The sequence below is a fragment of the Aspergillus multicolor genome (assembly GCF_047715735.1).
Source record: "Aspergillus multicolor strain CBS 133.54 unplaced genomic scaffold BDW74scaffold_2, whole genome shotgun sequence".
Classification (NCBI taxonomy): domain Eukaryota; kingdom Fungi; phylum Ascomycota; class Eurotiomycetes; order Eurotiales; family Aspergillaceae; genus Aspergillus; species Aspergillus multicolor.
In genome coordinates this window covers 1031911-1053820 of record NW_027395953.1, presented here as the reverse complement: position 1 = coordinate 1053820, position 21910 = coordinate 1031911, and the positions used below count along the sequence as shown (strand labels likewise).

Sequence of the window (21910 nt, the reverse complement as noted above, 5' to 3'; positions counted from 1 at the left end):
AAGTCTGAGGAATCGCAGAGTAAAAACTTCAGTCCCGTGATCAGCCGGCTGGGCGGCTGTCGGAGCAAGGATAGACCGGCGCTAAACTCTTTTTGTGGATCCATTTCGAAAATCCACAGGCGGCAAAAAGAGATAGGATCGAGAAATGGCGGGGATCTGGGCTACGGAAAGCAACTTGCTCAGTGGATTTGGTCGCTATCGACCGGCTCGTTCATACGGACATGCTGCATGGCGACAGTCATGGACACTAAACCTGTTTCCAGCGCCGCGGCCACCGCCGGGCCTTTACACATGGAGCATATCGCGCAGGATATACAAATACTGCCCGAAGCCACACTAGACAAGATCACCAAGGGCCCTCTGGTGAAATATACCCTTACATGCGATAATGTTGAGTAAGACTGCGTCCTAGTATAAATAATCTGACCACTCGTGCTGTATATATATTCTGACGGCATCGGCAGGAGGACCAAGACGCTCTTTAGCTCTTTACTACAGACATTTTGCTCGCCGTCCATTTCTCATGGCCATACTACGGCCGCATGCAATGCCTTGAGCTCCTTTCTCAACACAGCATTTGTCTCGAAATGCGAAGAGACTCGCCGCCTAGCTCGCTCTCGGAAGACTCTGGTTTCCGTGTTTGAGGGTTTTCTGTCTCGCTTCAAAGATGTAAAGCCCAAGCCTATGAAGCTTGTCCTGGAGTCACTAGCAGTGATTATAGCCAAGTCTCGCAACGAGCCTGGATGTGATGCGATTCGAGGAGAGTTCGTCGACGCCGTCATGCCCAGCATTCTCTACGGCGAGCCACGATCCAGAGTCAAAGCGTCCATCATTGCGCTAGAGTCATTACTGCATAAGAAGGCCATTCCATCAACGGAGCTGATCACGCTGGTAGAGTCCTGGCTCCTGCGTAATCCGGAGAGATGGCCGACTGTGCTGCAAGAAGAATGTCGCGTAACATCAATAGACATTCCTCGGTTTTTACAGCAGTCGCTAGAGCAAGCAGCCGCGGATGTCCAGTCCAGAGAAGCAGCTGTCCAGATTCTTCTTCTGGGCCTCCTGAACCGTGCAAAGGCTTTTGATCTGGCAGCATCCTGTGGAGAAGTAATGACAACTTTCTTCCGGAAGCTGGAGCCGTTTGATTCCTCCTTGTCTACCGAAGAGAAGGAGAGGCTGGCTCTCCTCTGGGTTAAACCGATCAAACACTTCTTGTTGCAGAATCTCGAGATCTTGGAGAAACTGACTAACTATATACTTTTACGTCTGTTTGGAATCAGTGCCAGCGGGTTTCGGTACTTCCTGGGCACATTGCCATTGGAAAGCCTGCTAGCTGGTGACATGAGTAATGCGTCTTCGGATGAATTGACCCTGTTGTTCTCATCGTTGCAGCTGGGAAAGAAGATTGGACTGGTCCACGAAGATCGTGAGTGCGAAAAAAAAACTTTGGTTAATGGATTGCATTACTGACGTTAGTAGATTACTTTACGAAGTTCGAGACAAATGCTGAAAAGCCTCTGGTTATGAAGAGCGAACTCATCGGTCAATTCCTTTTTCACCATGACTTTAATATCAAGATGGCGGCACTGTCTTTACTAATAACTGCCCCATCAACCACGAAGCCGCTGTCCTCAGCTGCTATCAGGGTCATTATCAAGAGTCTGCCGTCACTCCACGCAGAGTCGGACCCCTGTACAAGGGGAGAGATTTTGAGCATGGTCCGCGGGTTGATTGTCCGCTTGAAGGGCGGCATTCTTGCCAACATTGAAAATCCAGTTGAACCTCGAACGACGTTGAGCAAAAAGCAACCGATTGTGTACATTCGAGATGATGCCGAAACCCGGGCATGTCTGCAAAACTACGTGGACTTCCTCATGGCAGATTTGCGAACCCCCGCTTCTTACCATCGGCATATCATGGCAGTCAAAACATTGCACCATGTCCTGGATTCAGGTCTTGATGAGCGCTATATTGATGCGGCATCGAACAAGCCAGAACAGCGTCAAATTAAGTGGAAGTTTCACGTGGAGATTTTTGGCCCTAAGCTCCTGAGATTACTGGTGGATCTATTAATGGATCCCTACGATGAAGTCCGAGCTGCAGCTCTCAACATCTTGAAGCTTTTCTCAAGATCAGTACTCCTTGATACTGCTGGACATAATAATGGCGAGCCAGAGTTATTAACCGCGTTGACCAAAGCGGAGGTATTGGCGAGCAACACTAGTAGAGCCGACCACGCCGACACTGTTGCTCTGTTGTATCATTTAATTTTTGTCACAGCGGTTGCAAAAGACCCCGGAGAGAGCAAGTGGTGGAACACCAAGCAGGGTGTTGTTGAACTGATACTAAGAAAGCTTGAAGGCAAACTGTCTTCTTCAGAAGGTCTCTTCAACTCATCTCTGCGCGATGCACCTCTCCACGGCTATCTCTCGGCCTTACGGTATGAAATATCGACGTCAATTGCGCAAGCCGGTCTAACCAAGTTCCAGGTACATTATTTCCTCCATGAACTTCCACGCTTTGGTGTCTAGTGAAGGCTCTGATAGTCCTGAAAACTGGAGGTCGATTCACGCACGCATATCGTCGATTTGTAACAGGATTTGGGAGGAAGTAAAGCCTCAGCTATGCATTGACTCCCCTGAAGGCCATGCCGCCGAACCTATTGAGGACCTAAAAGTCGGGCCTAAGGACATTCTCTCTTATTCGTGGCGTGCGCTGCGAGAGTCCAGGTACGTCAGAGTCGTCCCCTCGTAATCATGCCAACCCTAATCCCGACAGTCTCCTTGTCCATGCTACCCTATCCAACGCGACCTATGGCCCTCAAGGTGAAACTGGCCTGACAAGAAGCGACTACGAGGAGATTGGGAAGAGTAGTTTCACCCAACTCGCGGAGCTCCGCCACAGAGGAGCTTTCTCAACGGTTGCCCAGACATTCGCAACGTGCTGTCAGCGATGTGGTCAATCGAGCAACCCCGAGATCTCCGCGCTCCCCGAACTTTGGTATCAGGTACGTCAAAACTAAACCCAGATGACTGGATGACCCTTTGGCTCATCTCCTACAGGAAGCGAAGAAAATCATTTTCGAGAAGGCTTCAAAACTCACCCGCCGCTCTGCCGGACTCCCAGCTTTGGTTGGAGGAATCCTGTTGTCAACCCCTGGTGGCCCATTGTTCGAGCAGGTCCTGAGCGAGCTTCAAGAAGTAGCGTACATTCCGGCTAAACTTGAGGCAGAGAACCAGACAGTTGAACTGCCCCAGGTTCATGCGATGAACTGCCTTCGAGAGGTCTTTACCAACGCCAGGCTTGGACCCCACACTGAAGGCTTCCTTATGCCTGCACTGAACCTCTCGGCGGAGTGTATGGGATCGCCAATGTAAGTCCCGCTTGTTTTCATTGAGAACATATCCTGATTAGTCTAGATGGGCACTTCGAAACTCTGGCCTGATGCTCTTCCGCGCCTTGATGAACCGCATGTGCCGTACCGATTACCAGGGATTCGGTGGTCAATCCGGTTCAGAGCCAGGCGCCCGGATCTCATTCCAGAAATACCCTGGTCTCGTGCAGCTACTTTCCAACCTTCTTGTTGCACCACAAAAAGTAGAAGGTGCTGAGCAAGTCGATAGCGCTATGGTTACCGAGCGAGTTTTCCCAGCCTTAGAATTGATTGCTGAGAAGATCCCCAATGCTGCAGACACGGATGATGCTATGCTACTAGGGTTGATTCGCCAGCATCTCAAGAGTCCTGTCTGGGGTATCCGTGAACACGCAGCTCGAGTTTACGCTTCACTCTTGGATCGATCAAACATCTTACAAGATATCCAAGCGCTACTCGGTGCGCGTGATGCTGAGACCGAAAACTACCTACATGGAGAGACTCTGTGTATTAGGTACTCGCTCCGTCGACTGGCATTCACCCCTTCAGCTCTCTGGAACGGTATGTTTCTCATGGATCCTGACTAGATCACTGCTAATATTTCTTAGAGCGCCTCGGCGATGTCAAATCGGCAATCAAGGCTATCTTTACCGCGTCATACCCCTTGGCAAGATCCCCCTTCACTCAGACAACCCTATTGGAGATGTTGAGCGATGCTGTTGAGAGGAGTGTGGAGTCGGGCGCTGAACGTAGGCGTGGCCCCCTTAAGACGAGTCCAGTAACTGACTATGACAGATGAAACTCTGGATCTTTTGGACTTTATCTTCGACACATACCACGTTCCCGATACTTTAGACTTCGTGTTCGATTCCAGCAACGCCTCTGTTACAACTCTAAGCACAACCCGCGCGCTTTCTCTTCTCCGCAGAGAACTCGCTTGGGTCGCAGTCCTCAAATCACTTACAAGTGGTGACCTTCAGAACCTCGAGGCGTTCATTGATAAAGTCGCCACTTTCGACCCCAACGCTTGCCAATGGTTATTGGAAAGGCTGCACGAGGTGTATGGGGCCAAGGAGAAGTATACAGAGGTATTGGCCAAGCTTTACAGCTCAATCAATGTTGGAGACCTTCCCTTGCAAGTTAAGATTCCTGCGATCTCAAACCTTGCGTCATACCTCCAGTCCGCACTTGAGTCGAAGAACGCAGCATTGGCATTCGAGCTACCTTTGGGCGACCTAGCACCGCACGTCAAGATTGGCTCAGCCAGCAAAGGATTCAACAGAGACAGAGCCGATGCTGATCTGCAATTAGAGGGTTGCCTCATCAGCCTGAAGTCTATCACCCAGGGCAATGGGGTTCCAGAAACCGAAGTCAAGGAATGGGCAACCAGGCTTAGGTTCGCGTTGGCCGAAGAAACTGTGAGCACCCTTACTAGAGCATGTTTTGGACCATACTCATGAAGGTATCAGGAATTTACCACCCGATACGCGGCAGCGACATCCATCGCCGCATTCGCTCAAGCATATCGCCCAACAGGACAGCCTCCACGGGTTGACCCATGTTTCCTAGAGATATACCTTATTCTATACGACCTGCTCAACGATGACGACGAGGAACTGCGTGACATCGCCGCCGCAACCGCCTCCTATGTCCTCTCCTACTCCTCCGTCTCGCCTCAAAAGGCAGTTTCTTTGTCTCCGATGAACGCAAGCGAGCTCTTCGCCACATTCATCGTTGACAATTATCCCAACTCGACGTTGCTTTTCACTAGGGCTTCCCGGTATATCCTTGGTCTGGAACCCAGAGTCGGTGATGCAAGCAGCGGAAAGCCTCCTCTGCCCGTTGTATATGTCACGACTGAGATCAGGAAGGAGAGCACGATTCTGTTCGAGGAGGAAAAGCAGAACCTGTTCATTGAGTCTATCCGTGAGATCGATCTGTGGTCTAACAATGTCCTGACGCGGTTGGGAAAGGCGGCGTTTGAGGAGGAGTTGCTCAAGGATCTCTACAACTGGGTGTCTGATGGGTTGTCTTGTCTTTCGGATATCCTTGCTCGTCCCGACGGTGAGGATGGACTTGTTGGTTGGATGGCGAAGCCTGAGGCTTATACCCTTGGCGTTAGAGTTATTAGTCTTGCCGGTGTTTTGGTTTCGAAGGAGCTTAGCGGTATTGAGCTGTTGGATGTTCAGGCGCATGGTCTTCTTAGGAGTAAGCTGGAAGGGTTACTAGAGGCCGGAAAAACTGGGTTGCTTCATGTTGACCTTTTGGAGAGGATTGGGGCGGCTCTTTCTGGGGTTCAGATGGAGTGACTTTATGCCATGAATATAAATAAAAGTTAGAGTAGATATGTTTGATGCCAAGGTGTTCTTCTTCATTATCTAAATGTGTTAAATCCTTTTTGCGCACCAGGTATTCACCTCAAACCGCTTCCTCCTTCGATTGTCAGCTGCCCTGTCTCACTTCTTAACACATCCGTTCAATGATATACCTTTTGCCCTCTGACCTACTACCACAGCAGCTGGAACTGTTGATTCTCTTCTAATTCCTACCAGTATGATCCTCTGGCAGTCTTTCCCTTGTTTTGCATGACCTCAAGCACATCTTCCAAATCAACCAGGTGAGAAGTGAGCTGGTCTCCCCTCTAGTCTATATTGGCCAGCCTACCTTATCCTACTACCTAGTATACGAAACTACCACCAGCAACGACATATACGACAGCCGCAGAATGAACGAGAACGCCATAGTAGCTATCATCGTTGTTGCCGTCCTTGGCTCAATGGGCAGCGGCGGCCTTTACGTCTACTACCTCCACTCAAGCCTAAGACAAGATCTCACCGTGGCCCGTGTCGAATCACTGAGAGAACGAACCAAGCAGTTAAAGGCTCTCGCCGCTACATTAAAGAAGGAAAAACAGGAAGAACAGGCTCGTGATCGTGCCCGAGCACATGCCGCCACTCGTGTCGCAAGCCGTGCTGCAAGTCATGTCGCAAGTCGTGCTCCCAGTGGTAAACGCAGCCGTGGCCGCAGCCGTGTGTCTTCAAGACGCCGTGAGACTTCTTTGGATTGGGAACAGGACCAAAACAGAGGCAGACAGGGCAGGAAGGGAGATAAAGGGCATCAGTCTAGGAAGAGCTCTAGGCGGCCGATGCAGTCGCGCGCTGGGTCTGTGCAGCCTGCGCAGGGGGGCTGGGGGGCATCGGATGCTATGGCTATGACTGGAGATCAGGGCCAGACTCAGCAGGACTGGTCTGCGCCTGGGAATAATGGGGGAGGGGACCAGTGGGAAAATCAAGGCCAGAGCGACCAAAACCACCAGAACAGTCCGAGGAATAGCTTTGATGGAGGGGACAATTGGGGAGCATCGGGAGATCAGAGTCAGAACCAGAACCAGGACGATCAGAACAATCAAAATGGCGGCTGGACCTCAGATACACCGGCTGATGGACAGGCTGGGGGCTCCGGATCATATGGGAACGATTGGAGTAATAACAACGATACCAACAATAACAATGAGTCTGGTGCTGGAGGGGGATGGAGTACTGACAAGGGCCAAAACGATGCACCGGCGGATGATTGGGGAAATGGCAACAATGACAACAATGATGGACAGCAGCCGGGAAATGGAGCATGGGATAGTTCGGGAGGGGGAGCAGAGCAGGCTGCCCAGGAGAATTCTAGGACGCACTGGTGATAATCTGGAGAAATATCGAGATACAGAAACGTACCTATAAGCTGGAGTAGGGTGATGACGTTGTGGATCTGTTCCCCGCGGATTCGGGCGGTGAGATTGGCCGGCGGCAAGTGACGATGAACGGGTGCTCCTGATCCAAGGTTGAGCTTCATGCAACCTCTCTCGTTAATCCTAATCAACTAGTTGTCTATACTCCCTATGCTATTCGGGCGAATAGAATATAATATCCTTATTTCTCGAGCTTAAGTCCTTCGTTGCATGAGAGCATCATCCCGCGACCGGATCTCCATTGAGGCTGCCTGACCAGCCTCCACACCACTATGTGGAACGACGAAGACAACAACCCCTACGGCGCATTCGACAGCGAGGCCCGGCTGTCTGAGTCCCTGCACTCGACTACCATTGAATCGCGTAAGAACATGGCTTGGCGAGATAGCGTAACCCGTTAACATCTCCAGCCTACAACCACGAATACCCCCCTCCACCCTCCAGCCACTCATCCAACCCCGATATCTCCGACTTCTCGCAGCACCCGGAGGCGAGCGATGACGATGAAGAAGACTATGGCGTCCAGCAGGGTGGAGCGGGATATACCCGCAAGAGTGTATACGATAGCCGCATCGAGCAGCTGCTCTACGAAAATCCGGATATGCCGATTATTATCACCGACGCCGGGAAGAACCACGAGGGCGGCGGGAGCTTTATTGTGTACACGATACGGACTGGAGTATGCTTTATAACTGGATTTTATGCTTCAAGGCTAAAATGAGCAGGATCTAGAGGTTCGGAGACGATACTCGGAATTCGCATCTTTACGGCAGACGCTCGTGAGCCTTCATCCGACACTGATTGTCCCGCCGATCCCGGAGAAACATTCGATGGCCGATTACGCTGCGAAGCCGACAAAGGCGAAGGAGGATGCTGGGATTATCGACCTCCGAAAGAGGATGTTGGCGGTGTTCCTGAACCGGTGTCGGACAATGAAGGAGATTCGCGAGGATGGCGTTTGGTGGAGGTTCTTGGACCCCAACGTCAGCTGGGTATGTGCACCTGTCCTAGGTGAAAGGACGTGCTAACAGTGTCTAGAGCGAGGTCTTACATTCCCACCCCGCGTCCTCGGTGCCGAAGAACAACCTCAAGGCACCTCCTCTTGACCCTGCTAATCCTACACCCGCCCATGCTTGGCTGCCTGTTCCGTCTACGTCAGCGAAACTGAAGAATGCCCCAGGGACAGGGTCTTCTCCAACTGCTGAAACACCAGGCCCGGAGATACTGGGCCGCTTTCCCCCCGAGTCGCGGAAACTGAGCGAGAAGGAGCTGGATCCATACTTTATCAACTTTGAAGCCTCTACTCGAGAACTGGAGCTTCTACTCCAGGGGAATATGGAGAAGGTAAATCGACGAACGCTTGCACACCTCTCCGGACTGTCCGCAGATTTGATGGAGCTGGGCGCACGGTACAATGGTTTCTCTCTGTCAGAACTGTCCCCAACTGTGGCTACTGCTATTGAACGAGTTGGTCAGGCAGCGGACACCTCTTATATTGAGACGGAGGAGTTGTCGCTTGCGCTGGGTGCAAACTTTGCGGAACCCATGAGGGAGAGCGCTCAGTTCGCCAGTGTGGTTCGCAGCGTTCTACGATACCGAGTGCTTAAGAGGGTGCAGGAGGATATGACGCGAGACGAATTGGCGAAGAAGAAGAGTCTACTAGAGTCACTGGAAAGGAGCGAGCAGGAAGCGAAGCGAATCGAGCAGTACCTCAACCGCACCTCGCCTTCGGGTCAAACAAAGCAGCGGTCGTTATCCCAGTCATCGGCGACCAGCAGCCATGGAGACACCGAGGAGTCGCGGCCGAGCGGCGAAGACACGGCGTCTATTGACTCGGATTTCCCACCCACTCACGCAGAGCATTCGTCGCAACGGTATCCAGAATCAGGACAGACGTCACCCCCGGCGCACCGCAAGACGTCGAGTGGAACATTTGTCGCGAACAAGATTTTCGGGCGCATCAGTCACGCGGTCCATGGATTTGTGGACGTCGATCCCGAGCGGACACGGCGGGACCACATTGGGAAGACTAAGGAAAGCTTGGTCCAGGTACTAACCCCAGACGCTCGAGCTTCATTAAACCTTAATGCTAATTACATTACAGTTGGAGCAAGCCCTGGCGGTGTCCGAGAAGGACGTCAAGGACGCTAGCGCAGGAGTTTTGCAGGACCTCAAGCGGTTCCAGAAGGATAAGGAGGGAGATCTGCGGCGGTACATGGTAAGTCTACTCTTTGCCTTGCTGACTTTTGTGGCTAATCAAGTAGGTCGCCTACGCGCGGTGTCATCTCAACTGGGCGCGCAAGAACCTGGAAACGTGGACCGAAGCCAAAGACGAGGTGGACAAAATCGAAGCTCGGTAGTAACCCATGGCTGATTCATGCTTATGCTCCCGGTATACTCATCACGGCGTTGGTGGACGATCTCGCTATTCAGTTATTTGAAATACCTTGCGCATCCTGGGCAGTTGTTTAGATCGACAGATAATCCTACATGACCTGTATCCTATTGATGATGTTCTGCGCGCATTGTTATGTTGATCCATGCGATGTTTAGGCATCGAGTATGTGTACCGTAGTTGACAAGCCGCCGGCGATCGGTCGGTGGTTCAGGCCGAATTTTTCGACGTGGTGGCTCAAGCCATGAGCCGGGATCCAGCCAGAGCCGAACCAAAACCGTGTTTGTTCCAGGAACAATGCTTTTGTGTAGGCCGTGTATAGATTCGGTATAGTGTTGGCATATAACGGCCAATTTGCATGCGACGCAGTGGAGATGATCCGCGGGCCCCGTGGCTGGCGGGATTGACAAGACACCATCAACTCTCCTGTCACGCCATCTCGACTCCTCATCTCCTCCTTACTCTCCCTTCATCGACTGTGCAAGCTGAATAGCGATACATCGCCACTTTGCCTCGTTCCTGGTCCAAACCCTGGTTGACTTTTGTACAGAACCTTTGTTGATCCAACCAGAAGATCACCCATTGATGGACCGAGCTCTCAATTCCCGCATCCGGCGAAAAATCCTGAACACTCGACTTTTTCGCCAGAACCAGACATTCTTATTTTGTGATCCGTAGATCATGACAGCATGAACGCCGCGAAAACTATGCTCTAACCCGCCGACTGTTCTCCGCTCGCCCTGAGTGCAGACCGAGCAGCTGCGCTTATTCGGCCACCGCAGGCCCGCGAACTATGGGCCATAGCATCGCCCCCCTCCCCCTCCCCTGCCGAGTCCTACCCGGGAGGGTATGGTAGTTGGGCCTTGCCGTCGGCAGTGGTGGCTCGGATTTGGATTTGTAAAGAGATGACCATAATGGCCGGGGGCGATGGGGCCCGCCGCGACAGAGATGAAAATGGCTTATATTTAACGGTCTCGTCTCGTCCTTTGAGGAGGGTGTCTTATCCCTCCAGGTCGAGGTCGTGGTCGAGCAAAACGAATACATTCGCTCCTTGTCTGTGCTTGATCCTGCCACTTTCGCTAAGTCGTCTGCTTCGCAGGTATCTCAAGATGGCTGTCTTGTTCGCTCTCTTCTTACTTTTCTCCCTCGCTCTTTCGGCGCGCATTAGACCCTCTTTCAATGGGACTGCCCTGAACAACAAGGGTGCTGGCCCTTCTATTGGAACTGGCGCTGCCACCGGCATCGACGACCTCTCTTATGAGCCCGGCCCGAACGCCGTCTTCCGTGAAGAAGTCCCACCCGCAGCTGCAGCCTCGGGATTCCCACCGACGCACGGAACAGAACTACGCACCCACGACCCCAGCGTTATCTACGTCGACGGCACATTCTACAGCTACAGCGTTGGCCCACGCATAGTAGTGCATGAAGCCCCGAGCATGGACGGGCCATGGGCGGAGTCCGGCGCCGTGCTCTTTGGCGACAGTATCATCCAAAAGGGTGACCGCAAGGCGCCATGGGCTGCGAACACGATCTATATCGACGGCCGGTACTACTGCTACTATTCTGTCAGTAACGCGGGTTGTCGTGATAGCGCAATCGGAGTGGCATCCTCTGGGTATCCCGGCCCTGGGGCTTGGACGGATCACGGCCTGATCATTCAGTCTGGCACAGGCGATGGCAGCGATGTCTATCCGCTCAACCAAAGCAATACAATCGATCCGAACGTTTTTGTCGATGGCAATGGCAGTATCTATCTCAACTTCGGCTCCTTCTGGACAGGCCTGTGGCAGGTCGAGCTTGAATCCGATCTAGTCACAGTCAAGGGTTTGTCCGATGGAAATCTTGACGCCGCCCACCTCGCCGCCGAGCCCGCGAAAGTCTGGCGCTCGAAGCTGGCCAACTCCAAGGCGAAAACAATCACCACCGGCAGCGGCTCCGCGAGCCCCATGTGCGGTGATCCTAGCGGCGGCCACCCCATCGAAGGCGGGTATCTCGCCTACCATGCCCCGTACTACTACATGTGGTTTAGCTGGGGTCGCTGCTGCGAGTTCAAGGATCCTGCCATGCGCACGAACGGCAAGGAATACCGCATCCGCGTCGGCCGCTCCGAGAGCGCGCGGGGCCCGTTCGTCGATAAGCAGGGCATTGACCTTGTCGATGGCGGCGGCGAGACGATCTACGGGTCCAACGGCGATGTCTTTGCCCCTGGCGGCCAGGGGATCCTGACAGATGCACATGGAGATATCCTCTATTATCACTACTTGAACTCGTCTGTCAGCTATGAGTTCAGCGATGCGAGACTCGGGTATAACCGCCTGGAGTATGTGGATGGCTGGCCTGTCGCAGTCTACTAGATTTATTTGATATTGGTTTGGCTTGGAGTCAGGTAGCGGTCATTACTTGTTTATTGCGGCCAGGTCTATCTGAATATTATATAGATGCATATACCGAGTATATAGAACATAGAAAGAACACAGGAATATATGGTATGGATGCTAGATATCCATCTCAACAACCATCCACGCGACATTCCACCGCGCCTCACCACCCATCTTCTCCATCACCCGTCGACTAGCCGTATTTCCCACCGCGACGTCCGCGAAGAACCATTCCTGCTTCTCCTGATCTGCCGCTGCCCCTGTAGATCCATTCGGTGTTGACGCTGACGTATGCTCAGCCTCACTCTGACCAGCGTCCTCACCCCCATCATCCTGCCCGTCTAAATCAATGGCACCATTTCTATTACCATTAGGTTTAGATCTGAGATGCCCATACGAATTTCCAAAAACCTTAACCCCCCTCCTCATGACCTCCCTCCCCACTAGCACCGCAAGCCCCCGACCGCGATGCTCAGCCTCAACATGCAAACTGCTCATACTCCCGTCGAAGCCCAGAAAGGCCCATGCAATCGGCATCTTGCCTCCCTCTTCCTCTCCATGAGCACCACTTTCAGATGTAGAAACAGGTGTTCGAGGCCGATGATAAAGCGCCACCCCACCCATCGCCATAAGCGCCTCCTTGGACCGCGGGATATTCGTCCGCGATTTCACGAGGGGGATATGATGCTCTTGGATCCCGTAGAGCCCATTTGAGTCGGTGAATGTATACCCCGACTCCTCGATCTTGCCGGAGCCGTGGATGTCCGAGTTTTCGAACGATGACGAGGGGAAGCAGTACTTTGCATAGAAGAAGTTCTGGCCGCGGTGGATGCGCAGCGTTTTCTCTTCTGCGGCAAGTTCGACGATTAGACTCACTGTAAACTCGTGCACTGAGCCCACGAGGACAGAAGCAAGTGGGTGAGGCGGGATCTTCTTGACGCCTTCTTCGGCTTCTTTTTTGTGTTGGGGAACTGGTTGAGAAGATACCCAGTCTAGATACCCTGGGACCAGATCTGTTCGGATGAATGTGAATAGAGTGAGAAGAAGTCGTTTGGTGGTTTGTTTCTCGGATTCTGTGATTGTCGCATTGCTGTTTTGAGCTGAAGATCTGGTCTCCAGACTCGAGAAAACCCACACCTGTGTATCGGGGCCGCGGTTAACGTCGACGTATGCTGCGATCCATGGCTCTGAAGAGAATGAATCTGGGTTCTCATTCTCAGGGAATGATGCCAGCACTCGCGCTGTTGGCGAGGGTGTAGCTGCGTTCGCCTGGTGCTGGATCCGCCGCAGGAGAGGACCTGATTGTGGGAGGTGCGAGGACAGCTGAGCCAGGATCCCCGTGTAGGGATACTGATGGATGTGAATCGCCATTTATGAATATTATATTTTTCTGTTTTGTTGTGTTCAAAAAGGCCTGAGGAGGTACTCATAAGAGTGTGGGGTGACTCAGTCATAGACTGTAGTTAGCTACGGTTGGAGTCATTTTGGCGGATTGACTAATCAAATCCACCCATCTCAACTGGCATCGTTATGATTAGGGCTTGCTTTTCCCATGTAACACTTCGAAAACCAAGCTCTGAGGTATCTCCATCTGCCGAGATTGTGGCTTGCAGATGTTACACATATAGGGTTGTTCTAGTCGGCGTTTCGCTGGCTGATTCGCGATTGATTGATCCGGGGCGTGGCGAGAAATATATAGGCACATATACCTCGGTTTTCACTCTCACTTCCATAACGCATACCTATTGGCTTACAATGAAGATATGGATGGGAACCATGTTCCACTCTTACGGTATGGTAGTGACATCCACGTGCATAAAAGACCGGAATTGAGGACACCCATGGCAGCACCTAGAACTATACCCATACCCCTTTAGGCATCGGGCATAGACTCCGACATGCTTATGCTTACCAATAACAGACCGAAGACCAGAGCATATAGGCAGTTTCATTCCCCTTTCCTTTTGCTCCCTCAACTTGCTTCAAGTTGGGATAACAGACTTGGCTCCAGCGTATTCACTCTCGGGAGAAGAATCAACACCCTGTCCATCACACTGTCCTACACTCAGGCCAACAAAAAAGTCTTGGATGAGACGCTTACCCTTACCGGTTCAGTCCTTGGCTACAGTAAAGAAGACGAGGACACTGAAGGATGACCGCCACTGGAAAAGTGATCGTGATTGTTGATTAGTAAGGATGGAAGATTCTACCGAGTAGGTAGGTATGGCATCTATCTAGGTTTCGACCCTTCCAGACTGAACCAGTCAGGCTCGGCCTTTCTGATAGCCTAGTAGGGGCGTTATGATCAGCTCTGGGCTTGTTCGGTGGAATCTCCCGCCGAAGGTAACAAATGAACCACGGGACTGGGAGGGTGAGAAGAGGAGGACGCCTCCATGAGTCTGGACCCTTTACCCTAAATCGATCTACGAACGAATACTCTTGGGGGCATATGGTACGGCAAGGTTCAGTGAAGTAAATCCATATGATCTATTGCCGACCCTCTTCTCTCTACCGAGGATCTCAACCTATACACAAAATACTCCGACATGTCACCATGCCTATGCCCATGCTCCAGCCCTAGCCCTGTTCCATAGCAAGGCACTTCCCTCCCTCTACATCCCACCATGCAATGCAGCCACATTCTGCTCTAGAAGTTGCCGCAAAAGAAAAAGAAAGAAAGAAAGCTTTTGAAGAACAACGTAGTTGCAAAGGCAAGGAGAGGAAGAAGGGATATATGCTTCCCTCCATCACAAAAGCAAGAAAGCAAGTAAAGCGAGAAAGGCAGCAAAAACCAGGCGTATGCACCATACCCGCCAGTGCCACCATCACAAGGCACAAGCAGGTCGTCTAAAATGTCATTTCATTTTCACATCCAAAATTCGTAGAAAAGAGCGGGAATCAGAGAAGAAAAGAAGAAATCTAAGCATAGAGTCAAGTCAATCAGTCGAGTTGCTCCTCGTCGCCGACATGCAGTTCCACCACAGGGAGTTCGTCGTCGTCGTCCGCGTCCGGTTGAGGGAATTCCGTCGTGAGCGTGGGAGCATTCTCATCTAGTGGTGTGCCCGGGTACACCGATCCCTGAAACGGACTATCAACCAGGGAGGACATGCGGAGGTCGGAATCGCTAATGTCGCCGCCGCCCACGGCCTTGTTGCTGTCGTTGTCGTCGTCGCCGAGGAGGTCGTCGTGCTCGTTGTCAAATCCCATCCCCGGGAGATCTGTCATCTGTGAAAGGGAATGATGAGCATCCGTCGTGGCTCGACTAAACGACCAGGAGGGCGAGGGGTTGGAGAGGCTAAACGGGTTGTTGCCCAGGGCTCCGACTCCGGTTCCGGCACCGCTTCCATACTCGTCGTCTTCATAGTTCATGGTGTTGATGTCCATACCTGTTCCGCCGAGGCTGCGCTCACCGTACGTCGGGCTATTCGAGTACTCCGGCGGGTCACTGTTCTTCTGCGCTCCGATTCGCAAACCACCATCTCCCAACTGGTGAGCTGCTCCGACTCCGGCTAAGGCGCTCGACGACCCATTGCGGGAGGAGCCGCCGAGACGCCGGCCTTCCCCCGACGGAGACGGCCCGCGTGATTCGCCTTGCGAGTCCGATTCACTGCTTGGCCGTGTTGATGATTCGGTGATCTCCTCCAGAATTTTGCCGCCAAGGGGACGCTCCGACCGGCGGCGGTAGAAGAGCAGATACGCTGATGACGTGACCGCGTTTTGGGGATCGATTGGCCGCGAGACCGATGAGTCTACGCATGTCAGTTACGTCCGGACCAAATTACCATAATGCTTACCGTTGTATTCGTTCCACTGGCCAGTCATAAAGTTCTTCGCGTACGCTGTGTAATGGCCTCCGCCGAGACCGCCGTAATGGTTGTCCACAGCAAAGAGATCGTAAACGTAGCTCTTTCCCTCTTCAGGCGCTTCCACCCGGTCGGTCAGGTCCAGACCCTCCACAGGGAAGTCGACCATGACATCCAGCTTGTCGCGGAATCCACGGCTGGCGCTGAATCTCTTCAGATGCATGACGAGAATATCTGGAGTCTTCCACAGCTCGAACTTCTTCTTGGCACGTCGGTGCTCTTTACACCGCGGGCAGTACCAGGCGTCATTCTCAGAGAGAACCTCCTCTTTATTAAACTCGTCCAGACACTCATCGAGAGTAACTCCCCTCTTCTTCCGCTGTTTTCTCAGATTGCGTTTGGCTTGCAGCTCTTGGTCCGGCATGCGCTCAATCTCTGTCCAGGTGGCAGCACCTCGAGGGCCATCGGGATCTCTAAGGCTACCAGTGAACAGTGCCTCATAAGCCTGTTCATTCCAGTCCAGCACGATGGCTTCGCCAGGGTTGATGAGGGGACGTTGAGCCCGGGGCTTCGGTGTCGTCATGCGCTCGGTGAGCACGTCGATTTCATCGTCTGATTCTGAGTCTTCTTCCTTGGACTCAGCATCCTTTTCCGCCTCTTTCGTGACGGTGGGCTTCTGGATCCGTGACGTCATTAGGTTAAACTCCTTGTGTTCATCTACGGCCGTGTGACCAAGAGGAACTGCCTCGGTTGTCCGCGCAGTCTTGATGTTGAAAAGAGTGTGGAAGCGCGCGGGGAGAGAGCTCTCGAAGGCTGGGGTAGACTCTTCAGCGTCTGTTTGATCGTCGGCGTCACGCATGGAAACATCCACCATGCCTTCCTCGCCATCAACAGACGTCGTCTTGATCTTGGAGTCGCCAGACTCTGCGTCGTCTTCATTCATGATGACAGTGTCCGAGTCTTCTGCAGTTTCGTGCTGCTCATCTGGAGCTTGCTCGTTGAGGAAGTCCCTCGTTGTCATTGTAGCAACTTCCTCGAGGATCTTGCGCAGGATGGCGTCGTAGTTCGTCAACTCCTCCCGGTTGATAACGACATACAAAGGCACGCCGAAGAACTGACGTGATGTGCGGAAACCCCTCTTGTCTTCATGGCGGTTGAAAATGGGGACGACTATCCGGTCAGCCTTGGGCGAGTCCAAGGTATACAACTCTTCGTAGCTAGTGCGGCCGTACGAGAAGTAGCTACGAGTCGCTTTGTCGGGGTTGTAGTTTGTTGGCACCGATTCTAGCTCGAAGATGCCAATGTCATCGTTGTCACCAATGTTGGCTTCAGCGATCGAGCTGGGATTGTCGAACATTTTGAAGAATTTATGCTTGTAGATCTCCGACATGATCATTCGCTCCGGCTCAGAGCCCACTTTCTTAGCGATCAACTCCTTCAGCGCCTTGATGCTGGAGTTCTTGTCGATTTCGACGTCGATCAAGATCGGCTTCTTGTGGAGGGGGAAGTAGAAGATGCTCTTGCTCCACAGGTTCTCAATCGGCAGCTGGAGCGTGAGGTTGTTGAAGGGATCGAAAATAATGCTGACTTTGTCGCACTCCGGGCAGACAAGTGTCGACTTGTACATACCGGCAAACAAATCAGTCACGACCGAGTCGTTGCGTGCCTTGTAAATGTCCCAGCACTTGTCGGCAAACTCCTTGAGCGCTTCCTTGTTGTGGACCATTTCATCCGTGGAGTCGGGCTTCTCAATGTACGGCTTCTTCTGGATCCTGTTCAAGTCCTCCTGCAGGCCGTCAAGGAGGAACAAAAGGAATTCCTGCGAGTCCTGCTGGCCGTAGCCGGAGAACGCCGGACCATACCGACCGATGGTGTTCTTCAGCTGTCTCGGCGCAAAGGACCCCGAACCGGCTTCATCGTAAATGTTGCGAAGTAAGTTCGCGTACGCCTTGGCGACCTCGCCGTTGTGAGCCAGAGGGTTGCTGGGGTTCAGATCCTTCTTATACACATCATCTTCGCAAGTCAGCAGCTACCCATCCGACACGTTCAACGGCACTTACTTAGGAAGTAATAAGTCAGCTCCTCTACGCTACGGACACACTGCAGAGCCGAGTTCATGTAGCAGGTATTACCCAAGTTGCTGAGACCGGTGTTACCGCGGGGCTTGCCGTCTTTACGGGTCTTCCGAATGGGCTCTGGTGCTGGAGACGAGCGTCCGCTAGTTGCCGGGCTCTTCGTCTTCAACTTGCTGGGCTTTGTGCTACCGGACGGCACACCGAGACGATCCATAGCTTTCTGGGACAGTTCGGATACCCATTGCGCATTGCTGCCGGGAACCGGCACGCTCTCTTCGAGAACGATAACGCTCGGCTCGCCTAAACCTGCGCCGTCGAGCGTCATCTTACCATTATAGTTGGGATTGCCTGTCTGGTCTGGAATATCCAGTAACTCTCTTTGGTTTCCTTCTGAAAGGGAGAGGAATGTATTCAGGTCAAGGACATAACTGCTGCCTGCGTTGGAAACAAGGGGTGAGAAAGGAGCTGGGGATGCACTGCGAGACGCAGCCGGGGTGATGTTGGCCGATGCAGTGGCACTGCCCAGGCCACCCAAGACTCTCCAAACACGAACCTTCTGCGACGTATCGATGCTGACCGACTGTTTCGTCTTCCGTAGCCATTTTTGAAAATTATCGTGCCGGCTGGCCAGAGACTTGACAGGTAACTTGGCTTTGTCTCGCAAGGTCTCCGGAGTAGTTCCCGACTGCGGGTTGGCAAGTTTCACAACAGTGTAGATTGGGGGGTTGATTTCGTATTGAAGATTCCCCGCAGTGCCAAACGGGCTGGTGTTGTGGACATAGCGAACGATGGCTGGTGACTGCTCCGCAAGACCGTACCACTTCATAATAAGATCCCAGCCGTCCTGGGGCACAACCTCATAGTCTTCTTGATACGTTAGCCCCGGACGTAAGGGGATGAACGGCTCGCCGCGCTCATCTTTGAGCCCTGTATTAACAGGGTCGGTAACAAGGACGAGATCCGAGTTATCGACTGGGCCGATCTCGCCCTCTGTAGCGGTTTTGTCGAACTTGTTGTCTGCGTGGGTAGAACTCCGTGAAAGAACGCGCTTCATCCACGACATCGAAACCACATATCCCTTCTGGCCTTCCTGCAGCGGCAGCATCATGAAGCGTGTCACCTGGGCGACCTGGTCATCGTAAGAAGGACGCTCGTCGGGCGATACTGAGGCCTCGGTCTTGGTGTTGTTTTGTGTGCCTGCAACGGGCGCAGTGTAGGTCGACATGCTGGACGGCGTTTGGTAGGCGTTGTCGGACGGTGAGTTGCCGTCGTTCCCAATAGAATCATCAGAGCTCGTTATATCCATCTGGTCGGCATTGTCAGAGCGCGATTGCGCTTCTTGGTCGACACTCATCTCTACATCCTGCTCAGCCTCGGGCGCAGCCCGCTTTGCACTTGGCGAGGCTTCGCGCCCGGTCGGCGGGACGCTATCATCTCTCTTCTCCGAGCCTGACATATCGGTCGCGAGATCGCTGACGATGCTCAAGCCCGCACAGGCAGCCGAAGGATAGTTGACGGTGCTTGTGGGGGAATCCGGGGTCGGTAAGCGAGCGGTGTTGGCCTGCGGTCGGGTTCCCAACACTTCGTCTTGCAGGTGGGCGGGAATATAACGAGGCGGCGGGGAGGGCGAGGAGGTGTGACTGCGGTTGGAGGCGGAGGTGGGAGAAGCACGAGGTCCTGACGGTGAGCGAGAGGAGGATGCGTGACGTCTTCCGGCCTGCGAGGCAGACGACAAACCCGGGAGGGCTCCTGGTCTGCGAGGCTCCGCTACTTTGCGGCGCTTTAGGGAAGACGTCGTGAAGCGAGCCGCGCGCGTGGCAGCTCTAGGTAGCACAGTGGGAAGAGTCGAGGCAGCAAACAGGGCGGATACTGGCAGAAATCGGCCCAGAGCCCCAATAGAACACAAGAGAAAGCTCAGAGTCGCTCCAGTGGACGGTGAGGTCAGTCAAATTTGATTCTACCGGGACTGGGGGAACCTCTTTCCGGATTAGTCATCGCTGCTGTCTACAGTGAATAGCTTCAACTGTCAACTTTACTTTTAGGGTTATTCACTGGCTTTAAGAGTTCGCCAATCAAGGATTCAGTCATAGACAATGGAGCTTGGATTGAATGCTTTTATATTGCTTCAATGGCAGAAAAGTCCTCGTTCTCTCCTTCCTCCCTTTTTATATACGCGTACCCCGCAAAAGATAGCAAACATCCGCTCGATTTCCAATGGGCTCTTCCTTCAAATTCTTGGCGGCCACCAAAGAAATATTCTTGACCACCTCAATGATAATATTGCAAGACTCGCATAGCAAAAGCCCGCATCCGGAAATCGTCTTCGCAGAATTCTCGTCTTGAATCGATGTTGAGCACCGGAAAAACGCAGGGGTCGGGCAGACACTGCACCATTTATTTTTCTCGATACGCTCGCCAAGGACAGAATCAGGGTTCAAGGAGTCGTATGCTGCTTTGAAGTCGAATGTCTCCGGGTAGAGGTCCTCCAGAGGAGCGGTCTGGTGACCTGGGCACTTCGTGATGGCGTCACGTTCCTTTTCGCAGGTCTCGCACATTTGCCCTTCCTCGCTACTGTCGAAGCCCACGAGGCCATATGCGAAGTCCTTGCACCAAGAGCACGATGCAGAGGATACGATGTTAGTGATCAGTCGGACCGCCTCAATCTTCTCCATCGATTGTTCTGCCTCCACTCCATTGGCACTCGTGAAAGCCGTAATGGTGGCATTCGATTTAGTGTTATGAGGAGCGTTGACGGTGTCCGAAGTCTCTGCTACCTTCGCGCTCTCCCCACCGTCGGGCTCTACATTGATGACCTCTAGAGTGTCAATTGACTGACCGGTAGCTTCCTTTGCAGGCATTTGGACTGTGTTTGTGTCCTCAGGTTTTCCGTTCGAATTCCCATCGTCACCAGCGTTCCCAACACCACCAACCAATGGCTGCAGTCCAATTTCATCCGCTCCCTGTTGGACAGCGGGATCTTTGATGCGCGCGTCCGGCGGATTGTCGCTCGAATCAGCATCAACCGACGCGTCCTTTTGGTGGGAACCAAGCGTGACTGAGAGATTGTTCGCTTTTCGCTGTCCTTCAATGGCACTGTCTTTGGGTTGGCTTTCGCTATTGCCATTGTCTTCACCCAATTCATCCGCATTATGAACAGCTTTTCTGTTACTTTGCAAGCCATCAAGCCCAGCCTGTTCTGCAAATTCGTTCGCCAACTTCTCGGGTGAAGAAAAGCCACCGGGGCCATCCATGACGTTGTCGTTGACTTGAGGCGGACAATACGCAGCCATCAATTCTGAGCTAAAGATAGTTTTCGTGTAAGCCTCGTCGGAGTCCTGATCATCACTCTGCAACTGTTCCTCTTCTAGGCTTGCCTCGCCACCTGGTAGACGGACTTCAACCTGAGACTGATTTGCTGGACCCTGAACCTGGCTTGTAGCATTGACTTCCATCTTCTTTACGTCTGTCTCTACGTCTGGCTCTGGAATTGCCTTGTCTGTCGCTGGTTCATTTGACTTCAACTCAGCAGATTCAGATCCTTTCTTTGCGCATTGCTTCTGGCCATCCGGATGAGCGGCGTTGCCCTGGGGCGTCTCGGCCGGAACTTGCGCCTGATTTGCCGCTTCTTCAGTCGCACCTGATTTCAGGGTATCCGTATTCGCATCTCCGAGTTGCTCGCCGACAGCCTTCTCGTCCACAAATTCCTTCTTCGGCTGAGGATCATCATTCCGAGTTGCGTTGACAGGGGCTTGCGCTTGATCTACGGCGCCCTCAGCTGGATTGATTCCCATTGCGTCTGCAGTCGCATCAGCGGTAGTTTCCGTATCAACCTTTCTGATTTTCTCGGAATCCTCATTGAGCTGAGGATCGATATTCTGAGATTCGTTGACAGATGCTTGCGTCTGATCCGCGGCGCTCTCACTCGCATTGATTTCCATTGTAAATGGATTTTCGCCGGCGAGTTCCTCCGTATCAACCCTTCTGATGATAAAGGGCTCCCCGTCATCCGGCTGTGCCTCCTCCCCGGACTGAGGAACGCCACTGAGAGATACATTGGCAGGAGCTTGCGCCTGTTCTGCATTGCCCTCAGTGGCGTCGATCTCCATAGTATCAGCGTTTGCATCGACAAGTTCCTCGCTGTCATCCCTCT

General features: G+C 52.8%; 6 protein-coding genes across 6 annotated transcripts; 4 read left to right on the top strand and 2 right to left on the bottom strand.

The window, feature by feature from the left end:
- Positions 1–151: 151 nt before the first annotated feature.
- Positions 152–5730, top strand: BDW74DRAFT_46200 (THADA/TRM732 family protein). The gene is made up of 10 exons (XM_073732863.1): positions 152–395; positions 465–1423; positions 1477–2437; positions 2487–2726; positions 2776–3004; positions 3060–3370; positions 3417–3931; positions 3979–4119; positions 4166–4788; positions 4840–5730. The coding sequence occupies exons 1-10, from the start codon at positions 229–231 to the stop codon at positions 5677–5679; spliced, it is 4986 nt and encodes a 1661-aa protein (XP_073588691.1). The 5' UTR covers positions 152–228; the 3' UTR covers positions 5680–5730.
- Positions 5731–6095: 365 nt separating this feature from the next.
- Positions 6096–7061, top strand: BDW74DRAFT_173443 (uncharacterized protein; the record flags this gene model as incomplete). Its single annotated transcript, XM_073727794.1, has 1 exon — positions 6096–7061. The coding sequence occupies one exon, from the start codon at positions 6096–6098 to the stop codon at positions 7059–7061; it is 966 nt and encodes a 321-aa protein (XP_073588690.1).
- Positions 7062–7217: 156 nt separating this feature from the next.
- On the top strand, positions 7218–9862 carry BDW74DRAFT_144117 (PX and BAR domain-containing protein). The gene is made up of 6 exons (XM_073722982.1): positions 7218–7472; positions 7520–7788; positions 7835–8101; positions 8148–9158; positions 9214–9327; positions 9374–9862. The coding sequence occupies exons 1-6, from the start codon at positions 7382–7384 to the stop codon at positions 9467–9469; spliced, it is 1848 nt and encodes a 615-aa protein (XP_073588689.1). The 5' UTR covers positions 7218–7381; the 3' UTR covers positions 9470–9862.
- A 24-nt stretch (positions 9863–9886) lies between these two features.
- Positions 9887–12340, top strand: BDW74DRAFT_144116 (arabinan endo-1,5-alpha-L-arabinosidase). Its single transcript, XM_073722981.1, has one exon. The coding sequence runs from the start codon at positions 10410–10412 to the stop codon at positions 11856–11858; it is 1449 nt and encodes a 482-aa protein (XP_073588688.1). The 5' UTR covers positions 9887–10409; the 3' UTR covers positions 11859–12340.
- On the bottom strand, positions 11930–13315 carry BDW74DRAFT_46175 (uncharacterized protein). Its single transcript, XM_073732862.1, has one exon. It carries the CDS (start codon positions 13251–13253, stop codon positions 12000–12002), a length of 1254 nt encoding a protein of 417 aa, XP_073588687.1. The 5' UTR covers positions 13254–13315; the 3' UTR covers positions 11930–11999.
- A 1030-nt stretch (positions 13316–14345) lies between these two features.
- Positions 14346–19871, bottom strand: BDW74DRAFT_144111 (putative ubiquitin-specific protease UBP12). Its single transcript, XM_073722980.1, has 3 exons — positions 17746–19871; positions 15677–17698; positions 14346–15631 (listed from the first exon to the last, which is right to left on the bottom strand). Exons 1-3 carry the CDS (start codon positions 19214–19216, stop codon positions 14823–14825), a joined length of 4302 nt encoding a protein of 1433 aa, XP_073588686.1. The 5' UTR covers positions 19217–19871; the 3' UTR covers positions 14346–14822.
- Positions 19872–21910: the final 2039 nt, after the last annotated feature.